The sequence below is a fragment of the Onychomys torridus genome, chromosome 1 (assembly GCF_903995425.1).
Source record: "Onychomys torridus chromosome 1, mOncTor1.1, whole genome shotgun sequence".
In the NCBI taxonomy this organism is placed as follows: Eukaryota; Metazoa; Chordata; class Mammalia; order Rodentia; family Cricetidae; genus Onychomys; species Onychomys torridus.
The window spans coordinates 60,635,496-60,648,081 of record NC_050443.1 but is presented as its reverse complement, the minus strand read 5'-3'; the positions used below and the strand labels follow the sequence as shown (position 1 = coordinate 60,648,081).

The 12,586-nt window shown below is 41.4% G+C and overlaps 1 protein-coding gene across 2 annotated transcripts in view; it reads left to right on the top strand.

Moving 5' to 3' along the window:
- The window catches only part of Blm (BLM RecQ like helicase), an 89,714-nt gene that overhangs the window by 64,580 nt on the left and 12,548 nt on the right, over positions 1-12,586 (top strand). For both annotated transcript variants that reach the window (XM_036176053.1, XM_036176047.1), the window contains exons 15-17: positions 4,031-4,226; positions 8,635-8,825; positions 11,527-11,665. In XM_036176053.1, the coding sequence (XP_036031946.1) occupies positions 4,031-4,226; positions 8,635-8,825; positions 11,527-11,665 (526 nt within the window). The remainder of the gene's footprint in view (positions 1-4,030; positions 4,227-8,634; positions 8,826-11,526; positions 11,666-12,586) is intronic.

Genomic DNA, 12,586 nt, shown 5'->3' with positions numbered 1-12,586 from the left:
AGTTTCAGGAGACTGTTCTCTCCTCCCACTCTGTGGGTCCCAGGCAGGGAACTTCAGGCTTGACGACCCTCGCTGAGCTTGTTTTTATCTTCTAGGTAATAAACTTCAAAGTGAGGCTGGCAGGGAATAACTTAAGAATGCTGTGTGCGAAGGAGATGAAAATTGAGGCGAGGGCTAAAGTGCTGATTTAGTCGTAGGACAGGGACTCGTTCTACGAAAAAGAGTGGTATCCGAGGGAGACTGCAGCAGGGTAGTGGCGTGTGCCACCACTGCCCAGCCCGTCTTAGAGTCTTATACTACAATAAAACATACAGAGCCGGAGAGATGGCTCTGGGGAAAAGGCGCTTGACCCGCATGGTGAAAGGGAGCGTCAGTTCTCACAAGTTATTCTTTGACCCTCACACATGTAGTATGGTACATACATGTGTATGCACATGTGTGCATTCACACACAGACTTGACGTGTAATAAATAAATGTAGTGTTTTATTTTAAAATAAAACATAGAGCTGGGTCCGGTGGTACATGACCATGAGTCAGGAAGCTTGCCATGAGTTCCAGGCCAGCCTGATGTGTAGTGAGTACCTGACCAATCAAGGCTACATAGAGAAATGAATGATTTTTAACAAGGGCATAGGAAGATGGCTCAGCAGTTAAAGAACTTACTGTTCATGCGTAAGGACTGGCATTCAGAGTCCCCGAACCTATGTGTTTGTCCCACCTCTAATTCCAGAGCCGGGAAGGTAGACGTGAGGTCACCAGGACTGGGTTCAGCAAACCAAGGGGAGAGTGTCAAGAAAGACTCAGCTTCCGGCCTCCACACACAAGCACTATCCATGCACATACACACGAGAGGGAAGAAAATAAAGGAAGGCGTGTTGTGTGTGCCTGGAACAGCACTGGGTAGAGACAGGCAGATTCCAAGAGTTCACCGGCTGGCCAGCCTAACTAGATTCCTTTCCAGTGAAAGACGTTGTCTCAAGGCAGGAAAGCAAAGAGCAGTGGAAAAGGATCCAGTGTCCCGCTCTGGGCTCTGCATGTACCACATATGTACACCACATTGTACACACAGACATAGATATGCATGCTTGTGAGTGTGCATCACAGCCATATGCTACAGACAGCACAACAGTGTGTGCATACACAATACATTTTTTAAATAGAGGTTAGGTGGAAAGTATTTATTGTGATTGGTGTTTTATTATGTATATGCTCTTGAGTAATTGAGAACCTCAGCTTTAAAAGAAAAAAGAATTGCTAATAGTGACTTCAGAACTAAGCACGAGCACTTGTATCAGCCTATAAAATGTAAGAGTTTAATTTTTTTGTTAAAGTGCATACGTACATACATATATGTATATATATATGAACCAGGTGTTGTGTGCGTGCCTTTAATCCCAGCTCTAGGTAGACAGAGGCAGGAGGATAGCTGAGTTCAAAAACTGTCTGGTCTACATAGGGAGTTTCAGGACAGCCAGGACTACATAGAAAGAGACCTTGTCTCAAAAAAAAACCAATAAAATATTAATTAATTAAAAGAATAAATGTAACAGCAAGTATTAAAAATAACAGAAATAAGGAAGTTAAAATTGAATAAAGCCACTTTTCCCAGTTATATAAGAGTGTTCATAATTGAGCATAGTAGCTTTTAATTTGATCCCATCACTTGGGAGGCTGAGGCCAGAGGCTCATGAGTTCGAACCTACTTGGGCTACATGAGAGCCTGACATAAATGAAAACAAAAGGAAGAACTTTCAGAAGAATTGGCACCGTTTGGCTCCTTGGTAGCCTGTACCATGAGCTTCACAGCCATGCGCTCACTGAACACTGCAAGGTGCTCTTGGCCTGCCAGAAGCCTGCAGGTGACTCCGGTGGAGCTGTGGGCTAGCATCTCTCATTTGCACAGCCTTTTGCCAGCTCTCCATCATTAAAGGCTGCAGTAAACTTTCTCTTTCCCGGGACACTTCCTTTTAATCAAAGAGCCTTAAGTTTAGATGGATGAGTGACCTTGAGTACAAGCCAGCACATCTGTGCTGATAATGTACTGATTTGCAGACCCAGTGCACGTGGTTTGTAGTTCCTCTTTTAGTCATAGTGGCAAAGTCATGTCATTAGCCTTAGTATGACTGCTGGGTATTTCTGTCACTTGTGAAACGCTGTCCTTGCAACAGCAAGTCATTTTTTAAGTGCTAAAAAAAGACGGCTTTATTTGTTTAATGTAATTTTGCCTAAACATACAGTATTTTGGCCTTGGTCAAATAAGTCTTAGATTTTCAACTGAAATAGTCTTTTTTTTTTTTTTTTTTTTTGAGATTTATGTTTTGTTTTGTTTTTTTAAGATTTATTTATTTATTATGTATAGTGTTCTGTCTGCATATATCCCTGCAGACCAGAAGAGGGCACCAGATCTCATTACAAATGGTTGTGAGCCACCATGTGGTTGCTGGGAATTGAACTCAGGACCTCTGGAAGAGCAGTCAGTGCTCTTAACCTCTGAGCCATCTCTCCAGCCCAAGATTTATGTTTTATTTTTAACTGTGTATGTAGGGTGGAGTAGGGAACAGAATGTGAACATGAGAATACAGATGCCTTCAGTCCAGATATCCCCTGGAGCTAGAGTTACAGGGAATTATAAAGCTGCTTGCAAAGCCCAGCTTATTTTATTTTTAATTCTGTGTACATGAGTTCAAGTGCCCACAAACGCCAGGAGAGGACATTGGATCACTTGAGTTTATAGGCAACAGTAAACTGCTCAGCATGGGTGCTAGAAACTAAACTCAGGTTTCCTGTAAGAGCAGTGTATACTCTGGTTTTTCCAGACAGGGTTTCTCTGTGTAGCTTTGGCGCCTTTTCTGGAACTCACTCTGGCCTCGAACTCACAGAGATCCTCCTGCCTCTGCCCCCCACCCCACCCCCCGCCTGGCTCACAGTATATACTCTTAACAACTGAACCATCTCTTCAGACCTTGAAATAGATACTCTTGAAAACAAATTTGTCACACTCCTAAAGATTAACTGCCAGGCGGTGGTGGCACACGCCTTTAATCCCAGCACTCGGGAGGCAGAGCCAGGTGGATCTCGGTGAGTTCGAGACCAGCCTAGGCTACCAAGTGAAAGGCGCAAAACTACACAGGGAAACCCTGTCTCGAAAAACCAAAAAAAAAAAAAAGATTAACTATTGGATAGCTTCCACTAAATAATTTGTATAGGCCGAGGAGGATAATCCCTTGCCTTTCTGTCTTATTTTTATGGTTTTTGTTATTTTGTTTTTGTAACTTAGGCTTTTATCTAAGGTAAATTAGATAAAAACAGTTCAATTTTCTAAGCTTTTACTTTGAAATCATCTGTTGAAAAATAAGTTAGTGTATGATCACTTGGAACCCTGTGGAAGACTTGATGATAAGCATAGAGCAGATGAGAATGCCTTTGTTCCTAAGTCATGGGAAGAGCTAGCAGCAATTAGCTGTGAGGACTCAAGACGACCCTGGAGCTCAAGACATTTCTTATGTACCTTAACTTGGATGTCATGGCTGTGTGAGCAACACCCACCACACATCCCTATCAGAAACAGAGGGAAAACAGTCAGCACACAAAGGGCTGATTGCAGGTGATTCTGGATCCTTAGGGTGGGAATACCAAGTCACACAGGAAGATCCTGCTACCTGAACCTCTCTTTACTTTCTTGGATCTGAGTAGAATTGCAAGTTATCAATATGAAAATCTCGCTGGGTGGTGATGGTGCATGCCCTAAATCCCAGCACTTAGGAGGCAGAGGCAGGCAGCTCTCTGTGAGTTCGAGGCCAGCCTGGGCTACCAAGTGAGTTCCAGGAAAGGCTCCAAAGCTACACAGAGAAACCCTGTCTAAGAAAAAAGAAAATCTCCCCTTGTTCATGCTAAATATGGAGACCAAGTTCAGTTGTGTGCAGTTATTTTAAAATTTTGTTTAAGATCAGGGATAGAGTTTTGGAAGTTAATTTATTAAGTGTTCCTTTAAATGTATTATGAGTCTAATAGACTTTTATTTCCTGCCAGGTTATCTGTGCAACCATTGCATTTGGGATGGGGATTGACAAACCTGATGTGAGGTTTGTGATACACGCGTCTCTCCCTAAGTCTGTGGAGGGTTACTACCAAGAGTCTGGCCGAGCTGGAAGAGATGGGGAAGTATCTCACTGCGTGCTCTTTTATGCCTATCACGATGTGACCAGACTGAAGAGACTTATCATGAGTAAGTCAAGCACCTCTGGTGACATTCTGTCATGTTCCAGCTCATGAGAACAGTCGGCCTCTGCTGTTATAGTATTTGGGTCCTGTTTTCATTAAATAGTCATAGAAAAATAGAGGCTTTTAATCTATATTGTAAAGTTTATTTTAGTTTATTATGAAGGTACTACATACTTGTTTGGTAAAGTCAAGTGATATTAGCATGCACAAAACAGAGCGTTTCCAGAGAGTGGCTTCCTTTATACTTTTCCAGATCCATCACCATTTCCAGGGGGGGGAAAAAGAAAGAGAAAGAGAAAATAATAAATTCTTGTACCATAATCCAGTTTAAGGGTGATTAAGGGAAAGCTAAGTGTAGAATCATATGGCTGAGTCTTGCCTACTGGGGTAGCTGAGGTAAGACTGTTGCTTGACCTAGGAGCTGAGTTAAGTATGAAACTGGCCCAGGCAACGTGACAAACCCATCTCAGAAGAAGCAAGGGAGGATGGGGAGACACAGTCTCAGCAGGAGGAGAAGAGAGAAGGGACAGTAGAGCCAACCCCCTGTGCAGCATCTTGTATTTGGTGTTCCCCTTTCCCAAATGCAAGTGTTTTCAAATGTAAATGCTGGAGATGTCTCATGGTTAGGTGCTTGCCACCAAGCCTGATAACCTGAGTTCAGTTCCCCCAAAAATTGTCCTCTGACCTTCACACATATATGAGCTAGCACATGTACATACATGCACATTTTCATATGCATGTGTGCATTTACACACATTAAAAAATGTAATTTTAAAAATACAATGTAAGCCAGGCGGTGGTGGCACACACCTTTAATCCCAGCACTCAGAAGGCAGAGCCAGGAGGGTCTCTGTGAGTTCGAGGCCAGCCTGGGCTACCAAGTGAGTTCCAGGAAAGGCGCAAAGCTACACAAAGAAACCCTGTCTTGGGAGAAAAAAAAAAAAAAAAAAAAAAAAAAAGATGTAAATGCAATTGTAATAGGCTGATGTATATATGTATGTAGGTGTATTGTATAATTGTTCCAATTACATAGCATTAGAGAAAATTGCATAGTATTGTTATTTGGGGCTTACTAAAGCAATCCCCTCTTAATAGATATTTAAATTATTAACATTCAATGTTATCACACATAGTACTGGACAGCCTTGTACAGATGTCTTTCAGCATTTTTACGATTGTGAATATAGGATAAATTTCAACTGTCTCAGTAGGTCAAGTGAATCTGTACTTTAGAATTTGATTTTATCACTTGTACACTTTCTTTTTCCTGTTGTGATAGTTAAATATGTTTTGTAATAGTGTTTCTGTGTTTTTGAGACTACTGTCTCATTTACTCTGGCACTAATACTGAACGTGGGAAATGGTACTGACCACGCTGGGACCGTCACCTTTATTACCTTTCTGATTCATAAAAGCTAGCTTTGTAAGTACAGTCACTCCTGGGAAAACGGTGAGCTACAGATAGATTTATAACTTGCCCGAAGATACTTGAGGGAACAGCTACAGGCCTGATGTGGTGTAGCCATTGGTGCAGACCTACTTTGTTTACACTTCACAGATGCACTTCCCATGCTTGTTTGCTGGCTTTTTTGTTGGTCTTCTTTTGAGATACAGTCTCATTTTGTAGCCCAGGTTGGCCTAGAACTTGTGATCCTCCTGCCTCAGCCTCTTCAGTATGGGATTGCAACAGTGAGCCATGGAGCCAGCTCTCCATCCTGTTGTAAATGCTTTATTGCCTAGTCACTCATTTTATCTTTACCACAACTCTAAAAGATGAAACTATCACTCACCTCATTGCAGAGAAGAAAATGAGACATAGAGCTAGTGAGCAGCAATCCCTGAAGGGATGCAAGTTCTTCTACTGCAAAGCCTGTGCATGATTCTTTCACTGTACCAGAATGATTCTCAGCACAAAGCAATGAATTGTTTACATTTGTTTTGCTGACTTGTGTTTTTAAACAAAACCTGGAGAAGTATCTTCCTTTCATGGTGGCTTGACTCATTGCAGCCCTATGATAGGTTTATGTGTTCAGTTGAGCCACACTTTGAATTTTTAATGTTGATATAAGGAGCCTTGGAGGAGGTTCTCAGTTTTACTTTATGTGTATGTGTAAATGCCTGAATGTACATGTGCACCACCTGTGTGCCTGGTGCCTGTGGAAATCAGAAGAGGGCACCAGATTCCTTGGAACTAGAGTTATAGCCGATTACAGTCTGCCATGTGGGGCCTGAGAACCAAACCCACATCCTCTGCAAGAGCAGTAAGTGCTCTTAACCGCGGGACCTTCACCCAAACCCCTAATACTGAAATTTTTATGAGCTAGTTATGTGGGGCATTAGCAACCTCAGCTTGACGTCAGCCTTGCAACCACATGGGTCGATAACCAGCAGTTTACAGTCTTCTTTGTTGCTAACCTAGGTTCTTCAGGAGTTTAGGTGCGTTAAGTACAGTGTCCTGTGTATGATATTTTCACCTCAAAATAGGTTTATCAAGATATGGCCTTTCATAACTCTAAAAGCATTTGTATTGTTAATTGAAAATAATTTAGTAAGTATTTAAATCCTGGTATCCTAGCAACATTTGAAAAAATAATGCTCAAAAACTGGGAGGAAAATAGTAATTTTATTCTTAAGTAATTAATCGTGATTGCCTATTAATGAAAAATATGCACAGTTGCGGTTTTTGCATTTTAATTGATTTTCTGTGTGTGTACATATATGTGCATGCACACATGCATACCACAGTGCATATGCAGTGATAGAGAACAAATATGAGTTGGTGGGTTCTAGTAATTGACCCCAGGTCATCAGGTTTAACAACAAGTACCTTTAACCTGCTCAGCCATCTCACCAGCCCCATTTCTTGTTTGTGAACCTTGGACTCAAACAGGATATGACCACTCCTAGTTTCTGTTTTCTGTGAGTGTGTGTAGGGCATGCTAGAGACGAGACCCAGGGCCCTGCATGTGCATGCTAAGGATGAGACCCAGGGCCCTGCATGTGCATGCTAAGGATGAGACCCAGGGCCCTGCATGTGCATGCTAAGGATGAGACCCAGGGCCCTGCATGTGCATGCTAGGCAAGAGTTCTACCACTGAACTACATCCCCAGACCTCGGAAGTTTTTGTTGGATGTGGTGGTTATTGGAGACAGGGTCTCACTGTGTAGTCCTGGTTGACCTAGAACTCACTATGTAGAGCAGGCTGGCTTTAAATTTACAGAAATCTGTCAGTCTCTGCCACCTGAGTGCTGGAACTAAAGATGTGTACCAATGTGCCTGGCCAGTCCTGGTTTTTTGGGTTTTTTTTTTGTTTTTGTTTTTTGAGACAGGGTCTCACTATGTAACCTAAGCTTAAATCAAAGTCGTGATCCTCCTGCCTCCCAGGTGCTGGGATTGCAGGTGGATACCTCCATAGTTGCCATATTTGTTTTATTGTATTACTCACTTTATCACAGCACCTACAGAAATTCCAACTTTACAAAGCTACGGCTTCACCAGAAATATAATATAATACAATGTTAAAGTCATGAATTACCTCAAATAGCTAGTTTGGATGGTATGCAATAGATGTAGGTATTGCTATTTCCCTTAAATTTAGGACATCCTGTCACTGAGCTCCCTAGGGTCCCCTGGATTCTTGACCACAGTTTTAGAAGCCTCAGTTTCACTAGGATTTTAGCAATGGGGACTTTTCTGCTTCCTCCAGATAGGCAGCTCAGCACATATCTACCTAGAGAGAAAATATAACACAAATCTCTATCATTGGGATAATAAAGACATAAAGAAAATTCAGTTTGAAAAAGGAAAATTAAACATTTTAGGGAAAAAGAGCTTATGCCAGTAATCTCAGTGTTTTGGAGCCTGAGACAGGAAAATTTCACAATTTCAAAGCCATCTTGGAGTATAGTATGAGACTTTGCCTCAAGAAGGAAGAAATCCAGCATTCCTATAAAATTAAAACCATGACATGTGATCTCAAACATCCAGTGAATTGCAATATAAAAGGATGTCATTGACACTATGTTGGTACTAGTAAATTTTCCTCTTCAGTATTTAAATCTATCAGAGCACAGTGGCTCATGTCTGCTGTCCTAGCACACAGAAAAACCAAGGTTCAGCATTATCTAAAGCTCATCTAACCATAGCAAGACCTTATCTCCAAACCCAAACAGAAACAGAAAAGAAAGTTAGATGACTCTACTCTAAATACTATTTTTATATTCTTTTGGTTTTCTACTGTAAAAATTTTACATTGGGCCAGGTGGTAGTGGTGGTGCACACTTTTAATCCCAACACTTGGAGGCAGAGGCAGGCAGATCTTTGGGTTTGAGGCCAGTCTGGGCTACACGGGGAAACCCAGTCTTGAAAACCCAGTAAAAAATTTTGTTGTTCTGTTCTTCATCTCTTCTAGTGGAAAAAGATGGCAACTACCACACAAAGGAGACTCACTTCAATAACTTATACAGCATGGTGCACTACTGTGAGAACATAACAGAGTGCAGAAGAATACAGCTTTTAGCTTACTTTGGTGAAAAAGGCTTTAACCCTGGTTTTTGTAAGAAATATCCAGATGTTTCTTGTGACAATTGCTGTAAAACAAAGGTAAAATATGTCATTTAAAATTACTTAATAATTGCTGGGCAGTGATGGCACACACCTTTAATCTCAGCACTCAGGAGTCAGGCAGGCAGCTCTGTGAGTTCAAGGCCAGCCTGTCCACAGAGTGAGTTCTAGGACAGCAAAGGCTACACAGAGAAACCCTGTCTTGAGAAACAAACAAACAAACAAACAAAAAACTTTAATAATTAAGAAAATCGCTGACATGTTTTTTTAACTTAAAAAAGAAAAAAGTAGGCCAGGTGTGGTGGTGAACAAGGCAAGCAGATCTCTCTGAGTTTGAGGCAGCCTGGTCTACATAGTGAACTCCAGGACAGCCAAGGCTACATTGTGAAATCCAGTCTCCAAAAATAAACAAGCAAACAAACAAACATAGGCCAGGCTTAGTGGAACATGCACTTAGAAGGCAGTAGCAGGAAGATCGGGGATTCAAGGTGGTCCTTCACTACATAGTGCGTCCATGCCAACCTGGGCCACTTGAAACCTGTTTTCAAAAAGTAACACAAAACAAAATAGTAAACATCCAGAAAGATCCAACATGGACAAGCAGGGTATTTTAAATTCAACTATAACTTAGAGGTCTCGTTCTCAAAACAGTAGTAATAACAGTATTGTATTTGAACATTACTTATTTAACTGTAAAGAACAATGAAAGGAAAGTAGGACACAATCCCAGCAGCAGTTCAGAGGCTGAGACAAGAAAGGGAGAGTTAAGGCCAACCTGGGCTACATAGTGAGAGCATGTCTTAAAAAAATAACAGTAATGATGATGGATAAGTTTAATATTGTCTGGCCTGAAATAACCCTGGAGACTGTTAAATTCATTCATTAGGTACTTATATTATGACAATTTCACACACACACATGCACACACACACACACACACACACACACACACACCCACACACATACACACACACACACACACACACACACACACACACACACCTCCCTCCAGTACTGGGAATTGATCCTAGGACCTCAAGCCCACTAGACAAGTGCTCTACCAAAGAACTTTATTCCCAAGTGTCCACCCTGTTTATTTTATATTTTAAAAGACAAGATCTTTATAATTGTCCTGGATTGCTTTAACTGTCATCTTGGCACAGCCTATAGCCATCTGAGAAGGGAGTCTCAATTGAGAGATTGATTGCCCAGATCAGATTAGCCTGTGATGCCTACTGTGGGCAGCACCATTCCTGAGCAGATGATCCTGGGCTATATAGGAAAGCTAGCTAAGTGTGAGCCGGCAAGCTGTGTTCTTCGGTGGTTTCTGCTTCAAGTTTCTGCCCCAACTTCTCTCAGTGATAGACATACCTATAAATTGTAATAAATCCTTTTTCCCTCTAAGTTGTGTTTGGTTATAATGTTTTATCACAGCAACAGAAATCAAGAGTAGTAGTTCAGGCTGTCCTAGAATTCACAGTGTAGCCCAAGCTGGCCTCAGATCTGCAGTGTTCCTTCTGCCTCAGACTCCCAAGTATTGGTATTACAGACGTTGAGCCACTGCACCTGGCTTACAGTTTCATGTTCTAATATTTATGATTACTTTTGCACACTTGATCTATTATTTAACTGCTTGTGGTGTGCTAGGAACACCCACTGAAGGGAGGCAGCCATGTACTACGGCCTAATAAGTAGTGGTACAGAAATGTGGAGGACTAGGCAGAGCAGTGTAACTTACTCTTGGGGGGACTCGGTAGGTTCATTGCTCTTTCTACCCACCGCACCCTAGAAATGCTATCAGCAGAGTACCTGCTCTGTAACAGGCTCTGCTCTAGGAATTTAGGATACATGCCAATATGGAAACAGGATAGATGAGGGCAGAAGGAGCATCTAGTAATGAGGACTTCAAAAGGTGGGAAACACTAAGGAAATGAGAAGAGGAACTAAAAGGAAATGGTTCAGGAAAGGAGATTGTCATGTTTGGTTGCCCATATAGTTAATCCCAGCACTCAGGATCTGGGTCTGAGTTCAGTGCTAGCCTGGTCTACATAGTGAATTCCAAATCATCCAGAGTTATATAGTGAGACATTGTCCCCAAAAAAAATAAATAAATAAATAAATAAATAAATAAATTAATTAATTAATTAATAATAATAATAATAATACAGTAGCACCAAAGACTGAAAAGAGATTAGAGAATTTGTGAATTACACTTATGGACAGTGCTTTCTCCCTAAAGGCCATAGTCTCACAAGGGACAGAGCACTGTTCCAGGAGTTGTGAAGGGTGAAGGACTTAGTTTTCCTACTCAGAGTGCTGGGAGGTAGTTGAAAGACAAGATATATATCTGAAGCAACAATAACATAGCCACAAGAGAGGCCTAATTATGCCAGAATTTAAGAATGAACATTTGAAACTTTCTTAGTTTTTCTTTTTTTGTTTTGTTTTTGGTTTTTTTGTTCTTTTGATCTTTCGAGACAGGGTTTCTCTGTAGCTTTTGGAGCCTGTCCTGGACTAGTTCTGTAGACCAGGCTGGCCTTGAACTCACAGAGATCCACCTGCCTCTGCCTCCCAAGTGCTGGGATTACAGGTGTGCACCACCACGCGAAACTTTCTTAGTTTCTAATCTTCATTTTAATATGAAAATGAATTGTAAGTTTTACCACAATTAATATTAAGCTCTAGTAACCTGGGTCTCCTTATCTTAATTACAGCAGAAGGTAATTTTTTTTATTCATAGGATTATAAAACAAAAGATGTGACTGATGTCGTGAAAAATATTGTAAGATTTGTTCAAGAACACAGTTCATCACCAGGAACGAGAAATGTAGGTCCTTCTGGAAGATTCACTCTGAACATGCTGGTCGACATTTTCTTGGGTAAGTCATCGGCTGTATTGTTTGAATTATATCAGTTAAAATTAAACATCTAAAGAAGTGATTACAAGTGCATTAAAAAGTCACGAAGATGAGTTTCCATATAGAAAAAAAAAAATAATAGGACTAGCAAGATAACACAAAGACCTGAGTTTGACCCCCAGAACCTACATAAGGAAATCCAGACTGGCTGAGCTTGGTAGCTCACACCTTTAATCTCAGATCATAGGAGGCAGGTTGTTATACAGAGAAAACCTGTCTCAGAGAGACAGACAGACAGACTTGGGCAAGACCCTATCTTAGTGGGGTGTGGGGTCTTCGTATGGGATGGGGAATTAAGGGACAATGGTTGACTTTCAGGAGACAATGAGCCTTTAGGCAACTAGAGGAGACTGCAGCAGTTTTTGTGACAACGTGTAAGGGAAGTGGGAAGACCTCTGCTTAGGAGGTCAGCCTTCCCTGGGTTTTTGTTTCGTTTTGCTATTTTTTCCCAGAGGGAATTGATGAAAAGTGAGGGAGACTTTGTTTTGAGGCAGATAAAGGATTTCTGGAATTTAGATGCCTTCTACTCAATTTTTATGCCATTGTGGCATACTGAGACAGTCTTTGTGTGGTTGGTTGGTTTTTGGTTTTTCGAGACAGAGTTTCTCTGTCTTGACAGTCCTGGAACTTGCTTTGTAGACCAGGCTGACCTTGAACTCACAGAGATCCACCTGTCTCTGCCTCCTGGATGCTGTGATTAAAGGCATGTGCCACCACCACCCGGCCAGAGACAATTTTGAATGGTTTAGAAAAATAAAACAGGTACTAAAACTAGACTGGTATTAGGTGGCTATCAGCAACCCTGAAGACTAAAAACTAAGAAAGTAAGTGCATATTAGTGGAGTGCAGAGACACTGACCTGAGGGCCCAGTAGAGAGTACC